Genomic DNA, 24,789 nt, shown 5'->3' with positions numbered 1-24,789 from the left:
GTCCTATAAACTTTTAATGTTTTTGTGATTTTGATTTTTCAATCGCCGAAGTTTGAAAATATTGCCACGATACATGCTTTATTGATTTAGGATTTTTGTTTTCATTTGGTCAATTTCTGCCAGATGGAAGCCTATTTTTGGTCCTGTAGTTTCTGTAATTTGATGTTTTAGCCTTTTATCTTTCTAAAATAGCAAACAGGTCATGTAACTTTTAATTATTCGCGATTTTGGTTCATTAATAATTTGACAATGAAAACAAAAAAGTCCCAAATTGAAATAAGCACGAGCGGCACATACTTTTATTTCGGCAACATTTGCAAACTCCGATAACTAAAAGATCAAAATCACGAAAAACTTAAAAGTTACAAATCTATTTGTCACCCCAAAAAAATAAAAGACTAAAATGTTAACATATAAAAGATAAAAGACGAAAATTATATTTAATCCGACAAAGTTATCACTTAACAAGATCAACTCGTCGGGAACTGCCTGATAAATCTTGATTAAATTTCACCAAGCAAAGGCTGAGATGAACAAGACAACAGGGCAAAGCAACATCTCAGCCTATATATGATGTTTCTGATGATTGTCCGTAAATTCCGATCTCCGTCGTCAATTTGAATACGCATGATCTTACTCCCCTGTCTACTACATACTAAACTCTGCAGCAAAACCCTTAATTCTTAAATAATTAGAAACTAAGGTTTCATCATGTTATATGCGCAGATGTTATTACACTGTATAGTGGATATTATTTAGATTTTATTAATCTGTTATTATTGATCAGGGTATGATCATTGTAATTTATTTTTATTAGGTATTGATAATTGACAAGAATGATTGTAATTGAGTTTTCTCAATTAATAATAATTCATCATCGTTTCAAATAAAAAGAATAATAATTAAATATTTCTATCAGTGTCCGGAACAAACAAATGCATCTCCTATTTCACTTAAATGTCTCGTCAATATTCTTTGTACGGGATATCTAAGTCTTAAAGCTGGCATATAAACACCGTCAGTTCCATCACATACCACAATGTTTTCTACATATGAAAACCACCAACAAAATGTAAAAAATGAAGGCCACAACCCTTAATCCACCTCATCTTTTTCTACACAATTCAAAATAAATTATTTTGCATGCTCAACATTTTGATAACATAATTAATTAAAAATTACAATCTTATTTATCTGATCAAATTTTTAATTAATTTTAATCTACATAAATCCCATAATCAGTGGTAGAGCACTGAATTGGGAGGGAGACAGCCGCTGCAAAGATCAGATGCTTCTCAATAAAATTATAATAAAGTATAGAATAAATAATACGTCCCAATTAATTTATATATATAATAGGATTCAGTAAATCCATCGACTTGGATAATTTGGGATTATTATATACAAAAGCTAATGCTTCTAGAACTGCCGTGGCATGTCTTTACATTCCCTAATCTCAATTTAAATTAAATTAAAGAATATTATGTTATAAAATATTATTATTTTGTACCCGGCATCTTCACTAGTCACTTCTTATCCTAATCTACTTCGTACCACTCCAAAATATTTGATGTAATTTTTAGCTATAACTGTTCTAGCCTCGTCTGCAGAAATAATATTTAATAGTTGTTGTGTGGCTCGCAGTTAATTAATATTTATTATGATTTTTTAATTAATTACCCGTGACAAAAAGTTATTCTTGTAGTGGTAAATATTTGTGAGTTCTGACACTACAAAAAGAATTAATTTTTCGCTACAATATAAATCATGACCATGACTTGCAAATCATAGTAAATCAATACAATTAACCACGGTGACAAAATCAATGTTTAAAGTCAATATTTTTACCATGATTAATTAATATTTATCATGGTTTTTAGTTATATCCAAAACACGTTATATGATTTTTAGCTATAGCTAATATTTTGGCATCGACTGCAGAATTAATAGCTAGTAGCTATTGCATGTGCAACTGTGGTTAATTAGTATTCATAACGATTTTTCTCTTTTACTCATGGTAATTAACACTAGCAAAAATATGATTTTTCACTGCGGTTAATCATTATAGCCACGGCTTGCAACGACCACTAGTCATTGTTTTTGCAAGTGTGGCCAAAATATTAGCCATGTCTAAAACTATGGCAAATGTTTTGGGTATGGCTAAAATCCATGACGAATATTGATTAATCGTGGTAAAAATTTAAGTTTTTGCTTTGATTTTGTTTAACCGTGGTTAATAATATTGATTAACATGATTTTAAGCCGTTGTCATTTATAGTATAGCAAAAATTCAATTTTTTTGTAATGTAACTATGACAAAAAAGTCATTCTTGTATCGAGAGATATTTTTAAATTTTTAATTTTAATAGTAATATGTCATTAATTTTTCAGTAGCAATTGTAATTTTTAACACAACGATAAATACTCGATCGAACGAACATAAATTAACATAATCTCTAAGATAAAGGAAGCATTTTGAGTTCTAAAAAAATAAAAATAGGAAAGGGTATTGAGATATATACATAAATTAAAGATTGCATATGATTTTCCACTTTGCAAGTCCTTTTCTGGACTGTTGAACCACTAAATATTGCATGTCTTCTTCCTTAGTGCAAAGTGTTCTTTTACACTTTTTGAATGATCAATTCTCCCTCTCTCATGTCCGTACACAACACGGATTCTCTATTTTTCTAGTTTTCTTTTTTTTTTCCTTAAAAAAGAAAGAAAGAAGAAAAAAAAAGAAATCGTCACAAGATACGATTAATTTGTGAGTGCGCATTTTATGAATTGGTTATTCTTAGGATCTAAAATTTGTTCTTGGAGTTCGGATATTATCCTCAACAAAATGAATATATATATATATAGATATATATATATACACACACATATATGATGTGAGAAATATACGAGCAACTTTAACTTGCAGTTTGAGATCTTATGGCTCGTGGATTGATTTGAGTATGGAAGTGTTCGTGTTGAGTTTGGAGTTCTCTTGTAACCTTGACATTTGTGTGCCAGTTGGTTTAGTGAACAACAAGAAGACGTGTAAATGACTGTATATATATATATATAAGTATATATATTAGTATCAAATTCGTGCTATACAAAGTTATATATATACTATTTGTTAAGGTTCAAGAGTCTAAAGGAAGTCACCTCTCACTGACGGTTTGTGATACCACAATATCATAATTTTAAAATAATTATACTCTTAAATATTTAATTATACCAATTTAAATATGAATTATATTTGTTTCAAATGGTCAACGTCATCTGTAATTGCTATTGTATTATCATGTTTATCTTCTACTCGCACTCATACTCATCACCTGCTCTCTGTTTTTATTTTTGTTTTAAAATTTATTGTATCTATTAAATTATATACGCGCAAGTATTACGTGTCATGATGGCTAGTTACACATATACAGGGATTATTACATCGTCCCTTGAGGATTTGTGTAATTACACGTAGACTCCTTGTGGTTTGAAAAATTATATCTAGTACCACTGAGTTATTTCCTGTCCAATTATAAATAGATCCTTTTATTAGTCAAAATTCAAAAAAATTATTGATCTTAGCAACAAAATTGAATGAAAATATTTATGCCCCCAATTGACTTACTACTGACTTATTGGAGGTCAAATAGTTTTTTTCTGATCAAATTACCTTATAAGGTTGAAGATATATATATCTTTTTAGATGCATTAGTGTCTGTGAATATGTATAAGCATAGTTTAGTCATGAAATATTTGTTTGACTTGCAATCAGTCAGTAACAAGTAAATTGAAGGTAAATATAAAATTTTTATTTATTTATTTTTACCAAATGAGCTCCGTAAATTTTGACTGATGAAGATATTTATTTATTAGACGAAAACAAACGTCAATAATACTAAAGGGTTAAATATATTTTGCACCCCTGAACTATGCATATTATCTCGTTTACACCCCTAAAGTATAAAAGATAACAAAAACACCCCTAACAAAATAATTTGGAATTGATAGAAACAAAATGCCATTCTCACTTACCCCTATGTATTTTATTTACTTCTTAAATTATATTTTATTAAAATATCTCCCCCAAACTATTTTTAGTGATTTAAAATTTTAGTCACATTTTATTTTAAAAATAATATTTATAATTTATAATATTATAAAAAAATATATTTATAAATTATAAATTTTTATTCAATTACATGTCCACGTAATAAAAATATATCATATCATTACTTAAAAAAATACAAAATACTATATTAATTATATTATAGATTTGCATATTTTACTGAATATATATATGTTCGATGTAATATTTTAAATTTGTATTGATAATTTATTTTTTAAAAAAGTTCAATATATAAAACAACACAAGAAAAATTATGTAAATTTTTTACCGTTATGTAAAAAAGTATAAGAGCTATAAATTTATGGAGTTTGTACAAATTCTATACTCAGTAAAAAAATCATAAATTTCGGGTAGTATTTATTTTAAATAAAAAATTTATAATAATTCAGATTATATTTAAGAGAATGATTGTAATAGAGATATTTTAGGGGTGTAAATAATAAGGGCATTTTCGTGATAAAAAAAATAGTGTATATCATAAATAAGGGACTATTTCGTTACGTTTTACAGTTCAGGAGTGCAAATACACTTTACGCATAGTTTAGAAGTGCAAAGTATATTTAACTTTAATACTAAATATAATTTTTCAAACTACGAAAAATCTATATATAATTATATTAAATCTTAAAAAATGACGATCCATCCATATGTGTATGATTGCTCTTGTGAATAAACTACAAGTAAAGCACTTCACCTAAAGGTGCGACATTAATTAGCACCACCTGTCTACTAATGACGTATTAAGAACGTGTTATTATAATAATAAACTGTCCTAAATGCCCATAAATAGTATCAAAAGAATCATATTTAAAATTAAAACCAGGGTGATTATGTCCTCCTTAAGAAGTAAGCAAATCCACAGCTGTTGAGATCCCATTGGCCACACTCCTTAAAGTATTAGCCACCCCCACTTTCCTTTATTTTTTTATTGCCAATATTAAGAGAGTGGTTTAATTCTTATGACGTCTACCATGTCTAGATGCACAACCCTTACCTTCTACATGGCCTTTCTCAACCTCTACATCAATATTCGAGCTTTTTCGTTATTTTCAACGATCATCCCATCTAAAAATTTAAATTATTAGAGAGAATAAATAATTTTATTTTAATTTTTTAATATATTCTTTTACTGTGAAAATTCTGCACGTGAATTTTTACGCCGTTACAAGGTAGTGATGAGTTTCACGAGCTCTAAACCTGGCCCTAAGCTATAGGAAGATTGGCCGCTTCAATAGTGTATCGAGGGTGTCTTTTGAGTATATCGAATCAGTATAGTTGTTCTTCTTCTGACACAGCAACGCAATTTCAATCAATATAGAAGTGAGACAACAACATTTTTTTGTAAATAGACGTCGACAAAATTCGAACTTAATATCTCTTATTTACTCTGATCCTGATATCATGCTAAACATATTGAACCTTGTTACCTAATGCCTTGGCAAATGTTCTTTTGGTTTTCCTTAATTGTCATTGATTAAATATTTAAAAAAGATTTATTTTTATGGTTAGTATACGTTTTGCTCGTAATTTTTTAGGGTAATGTAATTAATTCTTTTATAGTCGTGTATAATGAAGGACTCTCAATTATGTTTTGCATTCTTGAATTTATTGTTTCATGATCTTATCAATATATAATGTTATGATAAAATTGAATGACATATTGTCAATATTGTTGTAATAAAATTGTAAGGTGTTAGTCCTTATCACGGTAAAGGATTCTATTGGGGTATATAAGTAATTTTGGCATGATATGGTGGGCAGATAGGGAGTTGAGTGATGCATTGAAGCAAAGGCTGCTAGCTAGAGGGCCAATATAAATATGCAGCAAACACAAGCACCTAATGTAAGGGAATGTACAAGACAACATATATATATATATATAGTTGGAAAGAATACCAAACAAGCATACAAAGATTATTCTTCTAGATATGTATTGGGAAATAATGGCTGAAAATAGGGGGTGGGGGCTCATGGAAGAAGGCTGGAGAAAGGGCCCTTGGACCGCTGAAGAAGATAGGTTGCTTGTTGAGTATGTGAAATTGCATGGTGAAGGTAGATGGAACAATGTGTCTAGGCTTGCAGGTACTTAATTTGTGTTGTTTATGAACTGTTTCAAAGCTTATAATATGATCAGAACGATGATCGTCTCAGTTTTGTGAAATTTATGATCTGATTAGAACAACGATCGTCCCCATTTTGTGAAACTTATGGTCTGATCAGAACGACGACTGTCCCTGTCTTGGTTGAGCCCTGAGGGTACTTGATTATGACTCTATTGGGTTGTTTTTATTTTGACAGGGCTGAAAAGGAATGGGAAAAGCTGTAGATTGAGATGGGTGAATTACTTGAGGCCAGACCTCAAGAGGGGGCAAATAACCCCTCATGAGGAGAGCATAATTCTTGAGCTGCATGCTAGATGGGGTAACAGGTATCCTTTATTGTCTTCTCTTCGATTTCTTTCTTCATTAAACTTTTTCAAGAACTAGGTTTCTTGAACCAAAAACATTGTAGGTGGTCAACAATTGCAAGAAACCTGCCTGGAAGAACTGACAATGAGATCAAGAACTACTGGAGAACTCATTTCAAGAAAAAGGGCAAGCCCTCCTCCCAAAACGCCGAGAAATCACGGGCTCGTCTTCTTAGGCGGCAACAATTCCAGCTGCAGCAGCAACAACAACACCAGACCAACACAAAAACGATCTTGCCTTCTTTTGACGAAAACGACAACAAGCTGCCGACTTTCACTCAGCTGATGAGGCAAGAAATTGTGCTCCCAAGCACATCCGACGAGCAAGGGCTGCTTTACTCAATGATCAACAGCTGTGCAGCCGTGCCGGAGCAGGCCTCCAACGAGGATATGCTCATGTGGGATGGCCTGTGGAACTTGGATGATCTACATGGGAATATCACAAACAGGGCTTATTACCAGCCGGCTTTAGCCTCGAATTTCTGTTGAGTTTTCATACGTAACACTTCTGATAATCTCCCACTTTCGTTGTTGAACAAAAACATCGAAAACCAAAGATGGTTTTCAGGCTTTCCGGCTTATGATTTCATGTTTTTGCAGCAATCTCCAGGCTAATAAGTAAGTTGTATTTTATTAAGGCATCTGGAGTGGTCTGGCTTATCAAGGAACTGCTACCATGTTTGAAAAATCTTGGCAACCATCATATAAGATGGAAATTCAATAACATCTGCAAGAATTTTGTCCTTCTAATACTTTTGGTGCTGTTCCTTCTTTGCTTAATTTGAAGCAAATTGAGCAACGAGTACATATTGCGTCAAACGGAAGTTCTTATTCAAAACAAGTTTAGTCGGTCTTCATATTGTACACCAATTACACGAAAAATTTATTAAACTTGTCATGTAATTGCTTCAGACCAAGCCCGGATCTAGTGTGATTTCTGATTGCTTGTATAGTTAAAATTCAAAGTTAGGCTAAAAAGGGTGAAACAATATGAGGTAGTAATTTCAAACAAAGTAATCATTCAACAAAAAAATCGATATTTTTACTTATATTTTATTGTTTACTTTTATTGTAAATCATAATAGAACTAATTTAATTATTTATAGTTGTATTTGAAATATAGCGAATTTTAAATGATCAACTAAGCCCAATACGCTGTAAATTGTAGCTGAAAATAACTGAAATTGGAGGTATGTGATAAAATGCGTGCGAAATCTCTCCAAGAAAGAGGATATCAAGAACACACACGAGCAGCCACGCCACTGCTTTGTTATCGTATCTGAGGCATTCTTTCAAACACGTTGGCGCCAATTCATATGATCGCCTTCTCAAGAATCTCAGCTATCAGAAACTGCTGCTTCAGGTCGATCCAAAGGGCTTCACCTTTTCATAGTTCTGTCCCCGCAGTGGATCCGTTGATTTCGCTTCTCAACCTTCTTGAGCTCTCTATTGAAACCCACTCCCTCAAACTCATCCAGCAATCTCACGCGAGAGCTCAGCGGTTGGGCCTGGCGCAGCACCCTCTTATAGCCCAGAAGCTCATCTTCTCATGCTGTCAGTTTAAACGCCCGTTTGACGCGCGGCTCGTTTTCGATTCGCTCTTGGTTAAGAACACGCATATTTGTAATACTCTGCTAAGTGGGTATGGGAAAAATGAGCTTTTTGTGGAAAGTTTGGAGCTTTTCCGAGATATGGCTGGTAGTTCCATTTTGCCGTTGCCGGATGATTTCACTTTTTCGCTGATATTTAAGATCATAGGGGATAGTGGGGAAGTTTTGCTTGGGAAATTGGTACATGCGAGGAGTGTAAGAAATGCATTGGTGTTAGATACTGTGGTGGGAAACTCCTTGATGTCTATGTACGGTAGATATGGGTGCTTTGATGATTCTTTGAAAGTGTTTGATGAAATGCCTCTAAGAAATGTGTCCTCGTGGAATGCCTTGATTTCAGGTTACGGGAAGGTGAATATGGAAGATAGGGATGATTCTTTCCTTAAGTACAAATTGTGGGACTTCGTGAAGGGAATGCAAAATGAAGGCTTGAGATTTGATGCATTCACAGTCTCTACTCTCCTTTCATTGTGTGGTGGAGGTGCTATAAATGATGAATCCCGCAAAAAATGTGGTCATGGAAGGGAGTTACACTCTTACATCGTGAGGAACGGATTGGATTCGAGTTTAGGTTTGGAGAGTGATGTTCACCTGGGATGTTGTTTGATTGATATGTACTCAAAGAGTGGTAAAGTTGATTTAGGAAGAAGGGTATTTGATAGTTTAAAACGGAAGAACGTCTTTACTTGGACTGCGATGATTAATGGCTATGTGCATTGCGCGAAGTTTGATGAAGCCTTGTTCCTTTTTCGTGAAATGCAATGGAGAAATGGGGTGGCCCCCAATAAGGTGTCACTTGTTGCTATTTTGCCTGCTTGTTGTTCATTTGCTAGTTTGATGGGTGGGAAGCAGATTCATGGTTTTGCAGTTAGGAGGGAGTTAAATTACGAACTCTCTCTGTGTAATGCTTTAATTGATATGTATTCCAAATGTGGAAGTTTGAATTATGCAAACCGAGTGTTCGAATATGAATGTATCAATAAGGATGCCATTTCTTGGAGCTCAATTATTTCTGCATATGGTTTACATGGCCAGGGTCAAACTGCAGTCATTTTGTTTGATAAGATGCTGCAGAATGGAGTGAAACCAGACACGACTATTGTTGTGGGGATTCTTTCTGCGTGTTGTAGATCAGGATTGACTAACGATGGAATGCGAATATATGATTCTGTTGTGAATGATTATAACATCAAACCTACAGTGGAGATGTGTGCTTGCATGGTTGATTTGTTTGGTAGATCAGGCCAGCTTGATCGAGCACTGAATTTTATTAAGAGCATGCCTGTTGAACCAGGTCCCAGCGTTTGGGGTGCACTTTTGTCTGCTTCGGAACTCCATGGGAATTCTGAAATGCAAGATTTGGCTTACAAGACCCTCATCAAGATGGAACCAGACAACTCCTCGAATTATATCTCACTTTCTAATCTATATGCTGCTTCGAAGAGGTGGGACGCTGTAGCTGAGGTTAGGAAGGTTATGAGAGAAAGAGGGTTGAGGAAGATGCCAGGATGTAGTTGGATCAGCATAAATAGCACCACTCACAGTTTTTTTGTTGCTGACAAGTCGCATCCTCGCTCTGAGTTAATTTATGTAATGCTAGATGAATTAGTTTCTGCAATGAAGTTAACTTCTTATGATACTGATTCTGTGTATTCGATGGAGGTGTCAGAACAATAAATATTTCGTATCAACCACTTCCTATGAGCTAAAAGCTGTACAGAAAGATGATTCATTCATCGACCTTATAGCCGCCTTGATATGCAGAAAAGGATCGACGTGCATCAGGCTTTGTTCTTCAGGTTCCACATTTAAATTCATATTAAACTCATCTTGGATCACTACAAGAACCCATACTTATATGTCCAAATTACTATTCACACTGTATATGATCTGCACACTACAAGTCATGTTTTACTAGACATGGATCTATGGCGAATACAAACTTAGAAGTTGGGTGTTATTTAAGGTCCTTGGGCTAATAGCTTAATGTATAGTAGCTAAACATCTTTATATGACATGCAGATAATATGATTGACCCAAGTCACCCGACCCCTGTTCTTCCCTCTCATTTCTGGTTTGAATCCGCCTACTCCTTTCATACGTCCTATGAGTTATTTCTCCGTGTTTTAAGTAGAAATTTGTTTGCTATGATTTTCTTTTCCTATATTGATTGTCTATCAGGTAAGATTTCAAGAAACATGCTAGCTATGATGTTGAAATTGAATACAAAAATGTCGTCCTTTTCTTTTCAATAATTTGTAACTGGACGAGCTAATTAAGCCAGTCGCATGCAGGGATCAGGAAAAGAAAATTTTAATAGGATTATTTTCACTTTTCAAGAGGCCGAAATCAAAGTTTCCAGACAACTGTAATTATTTTTGCGATGATCGACATGATTTCTACCCCATAGGAATTTTTGTACAAAGGTCGCAGTGATTCTTGAAAAATGACACATGGGGACCCCTACTTATCAGTGATGTGAGACTGGTCCCTGTCTCATAAGAGCATTGTCTTGCTTACCAAAGGCCCTTCAATGGAAGCCTCAGCCTTTTCAAAAAAGACATCATGTGTCGCCATCAAAGGTTCCTTTCCTAAAGATTTCGCCCACCAATTGTGTGTTTCATGAAGAGGGCTCTCTGTCAATAGTTGTATTTATTCAATACACGTACAGACACACATATATATCAATTGAGAACGAAGCTTACACGTCTGCCTAAGTTGACAAATTATTTGATTTCAAGGTTGCCCCGACAAAGTGTTCATAGCCTGAACTCATAATTTGTACACAGAAAATTCAGAAATCTTAGATGGTCTGATTTGAATGGAGGCTACCCACCACCGACTGATTATCATAGGGAGGTCAAACGACTGTCGGAGTATAAGTGGCCGACCACCTCCATCCTAATTCAACAGTCAGTGATGGACCGACTCCATTGAACCGGTCCTGTATATTCACCCCATTTCAAGCTGGATCTAATGCTGCAGTCCTCAAGATGGATTATATACAGTTGCAACTGAACTATGCAATAGTCTTTTCACTACCATTCTAACTTTATATCAGAATCATTTAAAAAAGAAAAAAGAAAAAGGAAAGAAAGAAACTCGAATGATCGATCCATTGTGCCATCCGCTTTACTTCTAATCTCGTTCAGTCTATCAATCTTGATTGTATCTCCATCAAACTCAGTGTAGAATCAAACCATGTGAAAATCTCCAAAATGGTTCACAAAAGCATTGGAATCCCCCATGGTCAAGTGACTCTTATCTCGCCTTTATGCATGCAGCCTATCACCCGCAGACACGAATTGAATTTTCTGTCTCGAATTCTATTGCATCTATTATTCTATGTTATATACACATACTACATGTGCAAAAATTATGTCATTTATTTTATTTTTTTTAAAAAAAATCTGTACACGTGTGTGCATATATTAAGTGGGGTGTGCGGAATAAGAAAATATAATCTGCATGCTTACCTAAGTTAGTTGTTTTTGCGCAATCTCAATGTTCCATTGGAGTATTTCACCAGCGCAGATCAGATTCTTCCATTGGAGTATTTCACCAGCGCAGATCAGATTCTCTTTCTCGACGATAGGAATATACAGAATCAAATAAAACCCGTCCCACTCTCCTATATCTTCTTGTTCGTTTACTTCTACCTTTCTTCACAGCCTTTTCAGGCACAACTTGCGACATAGGCACGTAATCGATCCAGTGGAGAGGTAACAAAGCTGTGAAAAACTGTATCATGATTCCCAAAGGTAGACTTGAGTAATTGCCAGATGTTATACCAAGAAACGAAGCCAGACCGACGCCTAAGAACCCACTGAATATGGACGATAAACACAAGGCAGAACCCAAGAAAGACATTAACGATCCTTCACAGCCCCGTGGAGCTAAGCTTGCAAACAGCACGCAGAATGGCAAGAGCTTAAATTGTGCAATGGTTTCTGCCAACCCGGAGAAACATAGAGCAAATACCTCGTTTGGGATTCCAAGTTGGATGTTTAACTGTTTAACCAGGACAAGATCAAGAAGAAGCGCAAATGCATATGACATCTGTGCAATGCTGGCCAACTTTCTCAAAGGAATATTCTTCCAGAACCGATCATAGAGTACAGTCAATGAAAGAAGCATCAGTTGTCCAGTCACCTTTGACATTCCGATAACTGATGGATCAAGATTCAGGCACTGAGTCTGGTAGCAAAAGATTGAACCTGACAAAATTGGGATTGCTAAAATCGATGACACGACCCAAAATAGAGGGCGTGATACGCTCTCTTCTTTGATCACTGCCATAAGGTCAGAGTATTGTTTCTTGATGCTTGTTGGAATCGATTCCCTCACAAGAGGGTAAGTTGATGGTTGAGATAAACCAAGGGAATCCTCTCTCGTTTTTAAAGATACTGTGAGTTGAAGCGCGAGCATAGCTGCAAAGGCTAGGAACATTGATTTCGTCTGTTGTGTTTTGAGTAAGAAAAATCCACCTAGTAAATTTCCAAGAACCCCACCTATAGCTGAGGCCATATACGCATAAGACTGGAGGCCAGGCACTTTGTTCTTCTGGCCATACTCAGCAACGAGGGCATCCTTTGCAACTTCTGCAATCGATGCCCCGAGATTACTCAAAAGAACACATGCCATGAGAGCTGGACGAGCTTCACTTGCTATCGGGATTAATGCCAATGATCCCCATGATAGAGCCTGTAAAAGGACTGTAAGAGATTCATATATCAGGGTTGTCCAATGCTGCTCAATGCAATAAACCTAAACAGTTTATGGATCAAAAAATGCATATTAGAAAGCCTAAAAGGGTTCATTGACAGAGAAACACAACGACTAACAGCATGATTATGCATAGGTCACTCGCTTGAAAGCGTCAACACAAGGTCATTCATACCTCATGACACCAGCTAGGATTATGTATGCCAATCAGCTTACATGTTAAAAGTACTTGAGTGAACAACTAAAATTAAATCCTACGGAGAAGTTTTTGCCATTCAGATGATTTTAATCGAAACAAAATCCAGGTCATAGTTGTGGACTTTCTAGATTCATCGATACAATAAAAAAATCAACCACAGTGAGAGTTCTGCACGGTTCCTTGAACATTGCAAGAATCAAATAAAAGAAACAACTTTTCCTTGCACCCTGCTTCAGCACTAATTCTCATGTCATATGAGGTCAAGTTTGATCAAACAGTTTCTTCAAATAACAAGAAAGTAAAAGTCACAGAACTCTGCAAATTGAAGCAACCATTAAACAAGTTTCAAGGTTCCAAACCAAGCTTAAACTAAACTCATGTAAGCTAAAACCATCAAATCAAAACATAACAAACAAATTGTCAATCGCAACCTTATACTAATAACACAGCCAGTCAGTAATCGGAGCATGTACCAGTAGACATACTGCTCAAACTAACATTACAAAACCAAATAAAGAAAATAAAACTTGAACAAAACCTGAATTTGAGTATCAAAAACTGCAAAAACTACTAAAAGAAAAAAGACCAAAAAAAGGTAAGGAAGACAATGGACTCTACCTCCAATGGAAACGTAAGGTATCCTATGAGCACCACCAATGTAGAGAGCATCAGACAATATCCCATATAAAGGCTTTGCAACCATAGGCAAATTACCAGAATTCTGCACAAGCTGCAATGTGGATGGATGCATGTTAAGATTGTGGGCCATGTGGAAATTCAGCGCCAGCCATGGAAACCCCCTGAACCCATTCACGTAGTAACCAAGCCCACACAAAACCATCATATCCTTATTGCCTACTTCTAAAAACCCATTCTTTCCCCCAAACACGACACTTTTTCCAGATTCATTTCTGATAATAGACATCTCTTCATCTGGGCTGATGATAACAGGTTTCAATATAGGGGTTCTGGGCCTTCTGTACTCCTTCATAGCGTTCTTGGGGTTCCGCTGCTGAGAACAATGAATTCTTGATTTCAGAGGCAATAAACTATGATTCTGTAAAGGGTATCGTGTACCTGGATCGATTAGAAATAATGGGTTTCGGCCGGAAATTAATGTAGGAACCATGATTGACATTAACTCTGAGTTCAAGAAACAGAGGGAAAAATGGTGTACAGAAGGTATTTAAGAAACCCCCACTTCGGACCAACCTCGGGAATTTGGTGAGGTGCTCTGAGTTTTAGTCAAGTAAGAATCTTGATTACGGGGATTTATAATTACGACGGAGAGACCATAGTTTAGACGAGAAGAGGAATCTAGAAGAGTACAGGGAATGGTAGGAATAGGGAAGAGCAAAACGATGGATTAATTAATTTATTTTGAAGTTTATTACAAGTTTGTGTTTTGTTCAAGGAGTAGAATTCTAATAGCATCACAATTCACAACACAAGTCTGTTTAGAATGGGAAAGAGGGTTGAAGAGGGTTCCAGCTAACAATGATGTTTCAAACGTTTGATTTGTGTTTTTTGCTGGGGAGATTTGAGGGGGCCCAAGAACTCTATGTCTCAACACCTGGCTTCTTCATATACGCTGTTTTTGTCTCCAAATAATTTGGATCTCAACTTTCACTGAATAACGTTTGGGGTTGGATCCATCAGTTTGTGACATTGGATTTGTAATATATGACGTCAAATTGATTGAAATCTTTTTTATTATTTTACAATAAATTATACTTTATTTAATTTTATTTGAATGCAATCTGATGATACATGAATTTGTTCCTATATATAGCGTCAAATGATGATGTATGCAACGTGATTGGGGTTTGTGACGCAATGTATTGTCTGCTTTAACTAGGCCTCACGATTTATCTTTGTGAAAGCTCCTCTCTGAACATGATATTTTGTGCTTTAAATCAAGCAAGATTTTCTTCTACAACACATCATTCTAGCATCATTAGTTATTTAGACAAGGGGCTTAGCACATGCACTCGTTCCTATGTATAGCGCCAAATGATGTTGCTCGTGATGCAATTGGGCTTCGTGACGATATATATTATCTGTTTTAACTGAAGTATTAGGAGTTTGTCTTTGAAAAAATCCTTATTAGCGGGAGGAGTTTAAGACTCACAAGCTTATCATTTGCAATCAATATTGGATATTCAGGCATTGTGATTGATTTTATGTATTATGTTTTTTTCTCAAACCCACTTGATGGACAGTGTTAGCAATAGGGCATGTCTGGGGCAGGTTAGGATAGACCTACAATCCGCTGACTTCATTTTGAGGAAACCTGGATGAGAACCCACCTTGCACCGTCCCCCTAAAAATATGTTATTCATCCTGCCCCTGTTGTCGTCCCCCATGCCCCGATCTGGTTAATTGTTTAAAATGATTTTTTTTTTCCGAATTCTAGAATAACAAATATTTTCTTAAATTTAATGATATTGTGATATTATTCATATAAACCACCAAAAAATTGGGAGTGTTTAATATTTGATGACAATTCATGTGAGTTTATAATTGTTGTTTTAAATCTAATTGTCATGGCCATTAAATATTTATAACATTGTACATGAAAGATAAATGAATATATTATTAATTATTCATATTCAAATATCATCCTACTTAATTTCAAATCATAATTTTCAAATAAGTGAAGTGAGTGAATAAAAAATCTCCAAACGTAAAATTTTAAATTTTAGAAAATAAATTAATTATTAATAATAATTATGTTTGAGATCGAGCTAGATGGGGTTGAGCAGGTTCATAACAAAGCTCGAGATACGCCTCAGACTCAAGCGAGTTCACAAAAATTAAACCCAACCCATCGCAACCCATTTTTATTAGACCTGAACCTACTCCATTCAAACTTGACCCAGGTTGCCCCCTTGATTACTTGGACCCGATGTCATGTTTATTGATGAAAAGATTTAAGAATATATAATGATATTCAATGACTCATATAAAAAAGTATTTTTTAAATTAATTAATATTCAATAAAATAAAAAAATAAAATCTTTCTAATATAAATTACCCAGCAAATGCAAAAAAATTATTGTTTAAAAATTTAAAATGCTTACCTTCAAATTCATCGATCCAAACTGATTTTCTCTATTTGGAATTTTCAAATAATGTAGCTGTGATTCTAATTGGGTTATAGAACTCTACGAGCCCAAATTCCAGTCTGGAGTTAGGCCCAATTCCTTAACATTGGCTCACTCTTTTCATGGGTCCAAATCCCACGGAAGCCTAAACCAAAACCGCCGTTAAACCCCGCTGCTTTCTGTTCTTGCTTTCATAGCTCAACAATGGCGTCCGGCTCCTCTGAGAAAAAGAAAGCCAAGCGAGGCTTGAAGAAGCGAGCCCGACAGGAGTCGGACCAGAAACTCGAACGGCTGGACTCACTCCCATGGAGCTCGTCGCTTCCCGAGAGTAATGGCGGCGGCGACGATGATTTCTCACTCTTCATCGGCTCCAACGAACTTGAAGGAGGTGCTGCTTTTTATGTTTCATTCTTAATTTGCGTTTTCGATCAAATTTCTGTAGCTTTGTTTTGTTAGATTTGATGTTGTTTTAGGTTCCAAGCTCTCGAATAGGATTTTCGGAGTGTGTTTCTTAATCTGTTTTGAACCTCCTTTGTGGGTTTTGCCTTTTAATTATTGTCTTTACTTGGTGGAGGATTGTTTGATAATTATTAGTGCTCGTTTTCCTTTTCCTTTTTCTTTTATCCAGTGAAATTCCGAAAATTTAGTTTCTCTCAAGTAATGTTCATTCCATTATCTGTGTATCTTATGATACAGATTATTCAATGTTGGAAAAATGCGAACTTTATGCTTGATTTCATCTTAAATTAGTCCAGAAGTAACATGAATTCATCCTTTTTCTCCCCAGATATTCCTTTTTTCTGTTAAGTTACGATAATTAATTGGGATTTCTATCATATGAGCCCAATTGTCTATCATTTTGATGTTTTCGTGAGTGCAGGGTTTCTTACTCTTGAAGAGATTGACGAATCAGAGTATGGATTGGAAATTCCGGAAGTCAATGTGGAAAATGAGAGGAATAAGTTGAAAGGGAAGTCGAAATCAAAGAAACGGAAGCTAAATGAAGGAGACCCTGATGATATCTCTGTTGGTGAACATGATGGTGAGGCTGAACAAAGCAAAGATCAGGATGAGAAGAAAGGAGTGAAAAAGAAAAAGAAAAAGAAGAATGAAAAGAAAAAGAAAAAAGATCAGCGGAAGAATAATGAGGCAAATAAAGTAGAGGAAAATGCAGCGACTGCTGGTTTGTATTCTATTTTCTCTAGATAATTTTGTAATGCAGATTTTGGCAGGTTTGAGATTAATTTCTTTCAGCTTGTGAATAGGAAATAAATTTGAAAGAGGGCATAAGAAATAATCTGAGCTTATTTTTCTTTACTGGGAATACTGTGATGCAACTGCATGATCATAGTTGTGAAGCTTTTCATTTCTACTTGATATCTGTTTGAACTTGGTTTTCCACTAGCTTTTTAGTAGGAGTATCCTGCACATGGTTACTTTTGGTGATTTACAAGATAGTTGAGATCATGCAGATTCACTATGCAAATTTTGTGATTTAGAAGTAAATACCTTATATTTACTTAAAGGTAAATGTTTTCCCTTTTTCTTAGCTTTCCTCTAAGCAGTCAGTTGCCTGACACTTAAATAAGTAATATGTTTAATTTGCTATGCTTTTCACACAATCCAATCGGGTGATTCAACTATTTTCAAGATTTTCTTTATATATGATGCCCTGTAGTTTGATAAAACTTTTATCATTATGTTTATCTATCCTATATTTATTTGCAGTCAGTTGCCTAACACTTTAATGACTAACATTTGTATGACGGTATGCTTTTCTAACATTTGAAATGACATGGACGGTTAAACTATTTTAGACACTTCCTTTTAACCCCATAGTTTCATTACTACGTAAGCTGCTGTATTGTTTTACATTATCTGTATGTGAGAATAAGTTTGATCCATGCTGATTATAATGATTTGATTTCTCATCCACTACTCTGATGAATATTATTGCGATATCAGTATTAGTCTTATAGCGTGCTTCCTACAACATGAAAATTTGACTTCAGATGGTGACGGAAACGATAACGATAATGTTGATGAGGATTCAGTTGATGAAGAAGAATATTATGCTTGGAATGAGCTGAGACTTCATCCTATAATAATGAAATCGATATATAGGCTCAAGTTCAAAGAGCCCACACCAATACAGAGGGCTTGTATTCCTGCTGCTGCTCATCAAGGGAAGGTTGGGTATTTCATCAATGCTTGACATTTGATTAGCTCAAGGAAACTACTGGCATATTATTAAAGACAATTACATGGCTTGACAGGATGTAATTGGTGCTGCAGAGACAGGATCCGGAAAAACACTTGCCTTTGGTTTGCCAATTTTACAGCGGCTTCTGGAAGAACGAGAAAAGGTGGAGAGGCTTCTGGATGAAAAGGGAGAAGCCAGTGAGAGGATTGCTCCACAGAGTGTTCTGCGTGCATTGATTGTTACCCCCACGAGGGAGCTTGCTCTTCAGGTACTCATGATTGCTTCTATGGTGCCTTTTCTCTGGTGTGCCGAATAGCTTATTGTCTATTGGGACTTGAGATAAGAAGTTGTATTTCTAACTTCTGACCTCAGCAACCGCCTGTGCACTCTGTAATTTACATCATAATTTTTTACAGTTTGTGCATTAATATGTTTTCCTTTATTAAAGGTCAGTGATCATCTCAAAGAAGTGGCATTAGGCACCAATATCAGAGTGGTTCCTATTGTTGGTGGAATGTCAACAGAGAAGCAGGAAAGGCTTTTGAGAGCTAGGCCTGAAATTGTTGTTGGGACACCAGGGAGACTATGGGAACTTATGTCAGGTGGAGAAATTCACCTCGTGGAGGTAAGACTAAATCCTTCTAGTAAATTAGTTGCATGCAGGGAGTTTAATTGATCTTCAATACTATTGGATATCGTTTTTATGATTTATGATCATTGGACAATTTGTCTAGCGATAGGGATGTAAAATAATCTTTTTCTTCTCTTCCTTCCTTATCCGAGGGAATTTTCGGTTTCTTCATTTCAATGTCTTAGTTATAACTGGCTGACTTTGTTATGGTAATGCACCTGTCGGCATGATCTTGGAGCACACAGCCCACCAACAATGGTTCTAAAGGTGATCAGAGAACTGTTGTTGCAGATCCACTTGGGATGTAAAAAGTGGGTGCTGAGATTCTGATATAAACACCGCCTCCAGTGAGAAGGCCCTATTACAACTGTTGGCTAATAAATGAATTTTTTTTTCTTGTTTGCAACTGAAAAATGCTATTTCTGGTCTGATCACTTTATGTCCCTGAATGAACCACCTGTACTTTCTCTTTTCTCTAGCAATTTAAACCTCATGCTGCACATTTGACATGGAAATTCAATAAATGGTTATTGTAATTTGGAGTAATTTATAACACAATAAGGTTCACATATCAAGTCTATACAGCTGCATAAGTGTCTGGATCTAAACTTCTATTTCATTATGATTTGCCCCGTTAATTAATAGTAACCCTTGCTCATATTTTGTTTATTGCAGCTGCATTCTTTGTCATTTTTTGTGCTGGATGAGGCTGACCGCATGATTGAAACTGGTCATTTTCGGGAGTTACAGTCCATAATTGACATGCTTCCCATGAACAGGGAATCAACCGAGAGTCAGCCTCAGAATACACAGAACTGTGTCACTGTTGCTAGCACCCAAAGAAAGAAAAGACAAACCTTTGTGTTCTCGGCAACTCTTGCTCTATCTGCTGATTTCCGTAAGAAGTTAAAGCGTGGATCTGTTAATGCAAAAAGGGATGAGCTTAATTCAATTGAGACCCTTTCAGAGAGGGCAGGAATGAGGCCAAATACTGCTATAGTAGATCTTACTAATCCTTCAATTTTGGCAAACAAGCTTGTGGAATCGATTATTGAGTATGTGTTTTTCTCTTTTCACATATTTAAATTTGGAGGACTGGGCCTTTGTGCTAAGCCATGCTTCCTAAAATTTTGTCCACTGCAAAAAGTACAAGTTCTTTCCTGGCTCATGTTCTTGTTCCGTATTGTCCTTCATTAATTACACTGGCTCACATAGCGAGAGAGTATCTCATGGATATGAGTTGCAGGTGCAGGGAAGAAGAAAAGGATGCTTATTTGTATTATTTGTTAAGTGTTCATGGACAAGGTCGCACGATTGTCTTCTGTACTTCAATTGCTGCTTTACGTCGCATTTCTTCATTAATGCGTATCCTCAGCATAAATGTATGGACCCTTCACTCTGAGATGCAGCAGCGAGCACGTCTGAAGGTCTGTTTGCTCTACTTTCGCATCACTGGTTGCTTTAAGGTTATCTTGCCTCGGTTGATTGTTTACCTGCATCACTGGTTGTTTTCCTGTGTTGATTGTTTTGGAGAATCATTTTCATGTTGTTAGCTATTCAATAATTATTATCTCTGGGGTACACCTTCCTCCTCTGGTAATCTGTTGGATTTGCTTCTTAAGCCTCATGCTCAATGCAGTCAGTCGACCGTTTCCGTGCAAATGAACATGGCACGCTTGTTGCTACTGATGCTGCAGCACGAGGACTTGACATTCCTGGTGTTCGAACTGTTGTTCATTACCAGCTTCCCCATTCAGCTGAAGTAATTCTCACCAGAATTCACATTTTGGTCTCTTCTAAATACTGAAAATTTGAAGAAGGATAGGTTTATTGGTACAGGTATATGTTCATAGATGTGGAAGAACAGCTAGAGCCTCTACTGATGGTTGCAGCATTGCTCTGATTTCACCCAATGATGCGTCAAAATTTGCAGCTTTGTGCAAATCATTTGCAAAGGTACTTCTCTGGTAGAGCAAGTACTTAAGCAATGAGCATGATTGTTAGTTTTAGCAGAGTATAAATTTTGTAACAGAAATGAGAAAGGTGTAATTCAATATCAGAATTTGCAAAGAATTTACAGTGATTCAGAACCAGATTTTGACTTTGTACTTTAAGCATGTGAGGGAAATGTTCAAAGGTGTGGACTCTGGTGATATATATTACATAGGCTCCCTCTTGTTTTCAACTTGATTACTTATTAGGTAGGAACTGGAGGCAGTGTTCTGGCTGTAGTTTCAGTTTTTGATAGTCCAAAAGTGATCTTTTGCATCTTTCTTGAGCTTTTATTGTTAAAAGGCAATTAACATGATGGCTCTAGATCATAGATTGAGAAAGTGCAATGTAAAAAAATGGACATTCGTAAAGAATTGAAGTCATTCATCTCAAATGAAGATGCCAGTGAATGTTTTGTCTGGTTTATTTAATATGTCTATGCTGTCATGCCCCGTAAACAGGTTTACAAACTATTACTGCTGGCAGAAAATTACACATGCTTATATGGCTATAGGTGTTGCTGATGCATTCTCGTCTTTTGAATAGAAACCTTTTAAGTTGATTCTAAATAATAGTTCATGAGCAACCTGGCAACTATTGTCAATGCTGAATGGTTGAGCAGTCTAAGCAGTTGGTTTATGAGATCAAAGCTGGTTATTGTAGTCCTCAAAATATGGACTGCACTGTTGGTTTTCTTCCATCTGGGCATTTGTTTTTTGTCAGCCTAGCTATGAAGGATGTAGCTGGAATTGTTTGGGGACTTTGTGCAATATTTGGTGTGAAAGAATTTCTAAAGATAGTTTGTGTTCAATTAAGCGATACATGATGCCAGCTTTTCCTCGAGAGAAATTCAGTAGAGCTCTATGTTCTAACTCTTGTTGGGGCCTTGGTTAATATTGTTCTTTGTAATGTTCTCAGTTGCTTTACTTCTGTGTACAACTTATAAATTGAATCAGTTCTTATCATTGCATGTCAGAGGTTCTTATACATTTGAAAATAAATAAGGTTTGAAATTGGGAGATCTATATATTATGTGCTTTATAGTAGTTGAATTACACATGTGATGATTATCTTTGGTTGTCATCCAGGAAAGTTTCCAGCGATTTCCTGTTGAAATCTCATATATGCCAGAGGTTATGAAGCGATCATCTCTTGCACATCAAATAGACAAAATTGTGCGGAAGGATTCCCAGGTAATGGAGCTTATTTGTATAGTCTCTTTTGTTTAATCATCGTCACTTTGAGGAAATTGTGGAGCAGTTTGCTAGTCATAGACTAGACGTCTCTACTTTCAGACTTCTGAATAAGTTTTGCTGGATGCTTCTTGGTTCTTTCTTTCTTGCTATGATTGTTTGTCTAATCTCAACAAATAATAATAGACCTCTATGTTTACCAAGCATGCCGATGTTTTAAGTTTGATTTGCTTTTCATCATTTTGTTACTTTGATGGTGAATAAGTCTTTAAACTCCAGCCCCTTGCTCCCACCATTTCTAGCAAATAGAAATTGGCAATTTCTCTCCGGAGATTACGTTCTTATGATCTGCTTGATTACATATGTGTCATTTACATACTGGATCACATGTTCACAACAACTTCCCCCAGGAAAAGGCTGAGAAAAGTTGGTTGGAGCGAAATGCTGAATCAGTTGAACTGGTTTTGGAGGATAATGATAGTGAGGAGGACAGAGTGAAGAAATACAGGCAAAACAAAGCCAAATCAAATCAGTTGAACAAGTTGCAGCAGGTCTGTTTTGACATGTTTAAAACTCTCTTGAAAGATACATTTTGCAGAATAGTTGATTCAAAATAAATATCATGTTAAGAGTTTTGTACCGTAAATTGCAGGAGCTCAATACACTACTTTCAAAACCATTACAACCCAAAACATTTTCCAAGCGGTTCCTGGCTGGGGTAAGTAGATATACACGCTCAAACACACTTTAAGATGTGGCTTAAGTGCATGCCCAGTCTCAAATCCACTCAAGAAAATATCCTATCAAGGTTTATACTTGGAATCAAGATGAAATATATCAGATAGTACACTCTTCTTTTCATTCGCATTCAGGACCCTATCTACTTGCTGTTTGACATTGCCCTGTATGCACTGCACCGTTCAAGATTCCAGTGTTTTCAGGCAATTATTGTCTTGTAAAGTCCAAGCAACATTACATGGATGAATAAACCAGGAAGCAGACCTATTATTTTCCTAGTTATCTTTGGGCAAAGAAATCAGCATTTTTAAGTTACACTCTCTAGTTGCAAAGCTTCATTTCAATGGACCAAACTGATTGATGCGTTGCCAGGCTGGTGTCTCGCCACTTCTTCAACATCAATTTGAAGAACTAGCAAGGCAGAAACTTGGTGATGCTAGTACTTCAGACCAAAATAAAAGGAATAAGTTGGTGGTTATAGGCCAGGACTGCGTGGAGCCACTTCAGGCACTGAGGACAGCAAGTAAGGAGGTAATGCTGGAAAATGTTTTGACCTCCATATCTTGTCTCAAAGGAAGTCAAAATCTCAAGTTCTACCATAGATGTTTCCGCGATAGGCTTTTTGGGTCTTGCTTGACTCAGGTTTTAGTATCTGTTCTTATGTTCTCAGGAATGCTTGGATCTTAAAGAGATTGCAGAAAAGAAAAAGAGTTCAGACAACTTAAGAAGGAAGAGGAAAGAGATGAAAAAACGTATTACAATCTATCTTTTTTGCATCGTTATCCACAAGACACAATGTTACTATGCAAACACTATTATCATGTGACCGTTATTGTTATCACCAAGTTAAATCTTGATAGAACATTCCCATTTCCTTGAACTGATATCTTACATTATTCTGCTGCTTAACCAGGTTTGCATGAACAAAGGCGAAAGCAAAGGAAAAAGCTACAACAGAAGGAAAGTTAAGTACGTTGAATAGCTTCCAGAGCTCTAATAGGCAAGCACCATCAATCTATCGCAAATCGTTGCCACATCAAACGGTCACGTTGTAGTTTTCTGTCCCATTTAACTTCTCCATACATGAGATTTTTTACAGAGTTAATATCTATATACAGCAATGAGTCCTTGTCTGTAGATCGCTTTCTTTTCCCTTTTGTTATAGGGCACAGGTACTAAATCATGTCTCAATCAATTAATTTAATTCTAAACTAGTCGTTGACACGTTATGGTCATTGAATTCTGATTTGCTGATGTGCTAGTTATCGCCAATTTATTCCTCAATTATGTTAGCATATTTGTCTTCCTGCTGCTCAATTTTCCTGGGGAAGCTGCGGATGTTGTAAACTTGTAACTGGCATCAATTTTGAGGTTGTTTATCATGTTAAGGTTTTTCTGTCCTACTTTGTTGTTACCCAAATGTGTCGCTTCAATGTGCATATGGTATGCATTTTCACTGACGTTAACTTATGATAATAAAGTGTGGTAGAAGATTGACATTGTTATTTCATTGACTCGATTACTGGATATATCCATAAACTACACCTATTATACAACCAACACGGTGGCACCGGTGTTTGATTTGGACAAAATTTATGCTATCACTACAGTAGAAAATTTCTATTTGAATTTTCCCTCTTATAATATAACCCATTTAATTCTTCTTTCTTTCTTTCTTTTTTTTTTTTTTGGTAAATTTAGTAAATTACAACGAGTTTTTCTGAGGTTTGGTATAACTAAATGTCCTATTTTAAAAAATTTTCAATACCCTTTTAATTTTTGATGAAATTATGTAATTTTT

At 35.7% G+C, this 24,789-nt stretch overlaps 4 protein-coding genes across 7 annotated transcripts; 3 read left to right on the top strand and 1 right to left on the bottom strand.

Moving 5' to 3' along the window:
* Positions 1-5,961: 5,961 nt before the first annotated feature.
* On the top strand, positions 5,962-7,340 carry MYB305 (myb domain protein 305). Its single transcript, XM_011093062.3, has 3 exons — positions 5,962-6,205; positions 6,422-6,551; positions 6,635-7,340. Exons 1-3 carry the CDS (start codon positions 6,052-6,054, stop codon positions 7,077-7,079), a joined length of 729 nt encoding a protein of 242 aa, XP_011091364.1. The 5' UTR covers positions 5,962-6,051; the 3' UTR covers positions 7,080-7,340.
* Positions 7,341-7,710: 370 nt separating this feature from the next.
* LOC105171822 (pentatricopeptide repeat-containing protein At1g06140, mitochondrial-like) lies at positions 7,711-9,943 on the top strand. Its single transcript, XM_011093063.3, has one exon. It carries the CDS (start codon positions 7,907-7,909, stop codon positions 9,875-9,877), a length of 1,971 nt encoding a protein of 656 aa, XP_011091365.1. The 5' UTR covers positions 7,711-7,906; the 3' UTR covers positions 9,878-9,943.
* Positions 9,944-10,888: 945 nt separating this feature from the next.
* LOC105171823 (putative folate-biopterin transporter 9, chloroplastic) lies at positions 10,889-14,667 on the bottom strand. Of its 4 annotated transcripts, none has more exons than XR_016067723.1 (3): positions 13,743-14,667; positions 11,677-12,915; positions 10,889-11,526 (listed from the first exon to the last, which is right to left on the bottom strand). XR_016067723.1 is itself a non-coding variant. In XM_088885615.1 (2 exons), the coding sequence occupies exons 1-2, from the start codon at positions 14,260-14,262 to the stop codon at positions 11,759-11,761; spliced, it is 1,677 nt and encodes a 558-aa protein (XP_088741741.1). In that variant the 5' UTR covers positions 14,263-14,667; the 3' UTR covers positions 11,533-11,758. The 4 variants fall into 4 exon arrangements, 1 of the variants encoding a protein (XP_088741741.1); XR_016067724.1 differs by having other exon boundaries at positions 10,889-11,514; XR_016067722.1 differs by having other exon boundaries at positions 10,889-11,485; positions 13,743-14,665.
* Positions 14,668-16,370: 1,703 nt separating this feature from the next.
* LOC105171824 (P-loop containing nucleoside triphosphate hydrolases superfamily protein) lies at positions 16,371-24,272 on the top strand. The gene is made up of 15 exons (XM_011093066.3): positions 16,371-16,619; positions 17,112-17,414; positions 18,244-18,422; positions 18,508-18,702; positions 18,883-19,059; positions 19,741-20,120; positions 20,312-20,492; positions 20,705-20,827; positions 20,905-21,021; positions 22,146-22,250; positions 22,661-22,801; positions 22,903-22,968; positions 23,361-23,519; positions 23,659-23,740; positions 23,902-24,272. Exons 1-15 carry the CDS (start codon positions 16,436-16,438, stop codon positions 23,955-23,957), a joined length of 2,448 nt encoding a protein of 815 aa, XP_011091368.2. The 5' UTR covers positions 16,371-16,435; the 3' UTR covers positions 23,958-24,272.
* The last annotated feature ends 517 nt before the right edge of the window (positions 24,273-24,789 follow it).

Source organism: Sesamum indicum, linkage group LG10 (assembly GCF_026168435.1).
Source record: "Sesamum indicum cultivar Baizhima isolate 11 linkage group LG10, ASM2616843v1, whole genome shotgun sequence".
Classification (NCBI taxonomy): Eukaryota; Viridiplantae; Streptophyta; class Magnoliopsida; order Lamiales; family Pedaliaceae; genus Sesamum; species Sesamum indicum.
Note: the sequence above shows the minus strand (reverse complement) of the source record. Positions and strands in the feature narration are given on the sequence as shown.

Bases quoted from the DNA above. Each gene is read 5' to 3' on its own strand.
- LOC105171822 (XM_011093063.3), top strand. From the start codon at position 7,907: ATGATCGCCTTCTCAAGAATCTCAGCTATCAGAAACTGCTGCTTCAGG.
- LOC105171824 (XM_011093066.3), top strand. From the start codon at position 16,436: ATGGCGTCCGGCTCCTCTGAGAAAAAGAAAGCCAAGCGAGGCTTGAAG. The intron at 16,620-17,111 runs GTGCTGCTTTTT...TCGTGAGTGCAG, and splicing joins CTCCAACGAACTTGAAGGAG to GGTTTCTTACTCTTGAAGAG. The intron at 22,969-23,360 runs GTAAGTAGATAT...ATGCGTTGCCAG, and splicing joins CCAAGCGGTTCCTGGCTGGG to GCTGGTGTCTCGCCACTTCT.
- LOC105171823 (XM_088885615.1), bottom strand. From the start codon at position 14,262: ATGTCAATCATGGTTCCTACATTAATTTCCGGCCGAAACCCATTATTT. The intron at 12,916-13,742 runs GTAGAGTCCATT...AATCTCTTACAG, and splicing joins ACCTTACGTTTCCATTGGAG to TCCTTTTACAGGCTCTATCA.
- MYB305 (XM_011093062.3), top strand. From the start codon at position 6,052: ATGTATTGGGAAATAATGGCTGAAAATAGGGGGTGGGGGCTCATGGAA. The intron at 6,206-6,421 runs GTACTTAATTTG...TTATTTTGACAG, and splicing joins CAATGTGTCTAGGCTTGCAG to GGCTGAAAAGGAATGGGAAA. The intron at 6,552-6,634 runs GTATCCTTTATT...AAAACATTGTAG, and splicing joins CATGCTAGATGGGGTAACAG to GTGGTCAACAATTGCAAGAA.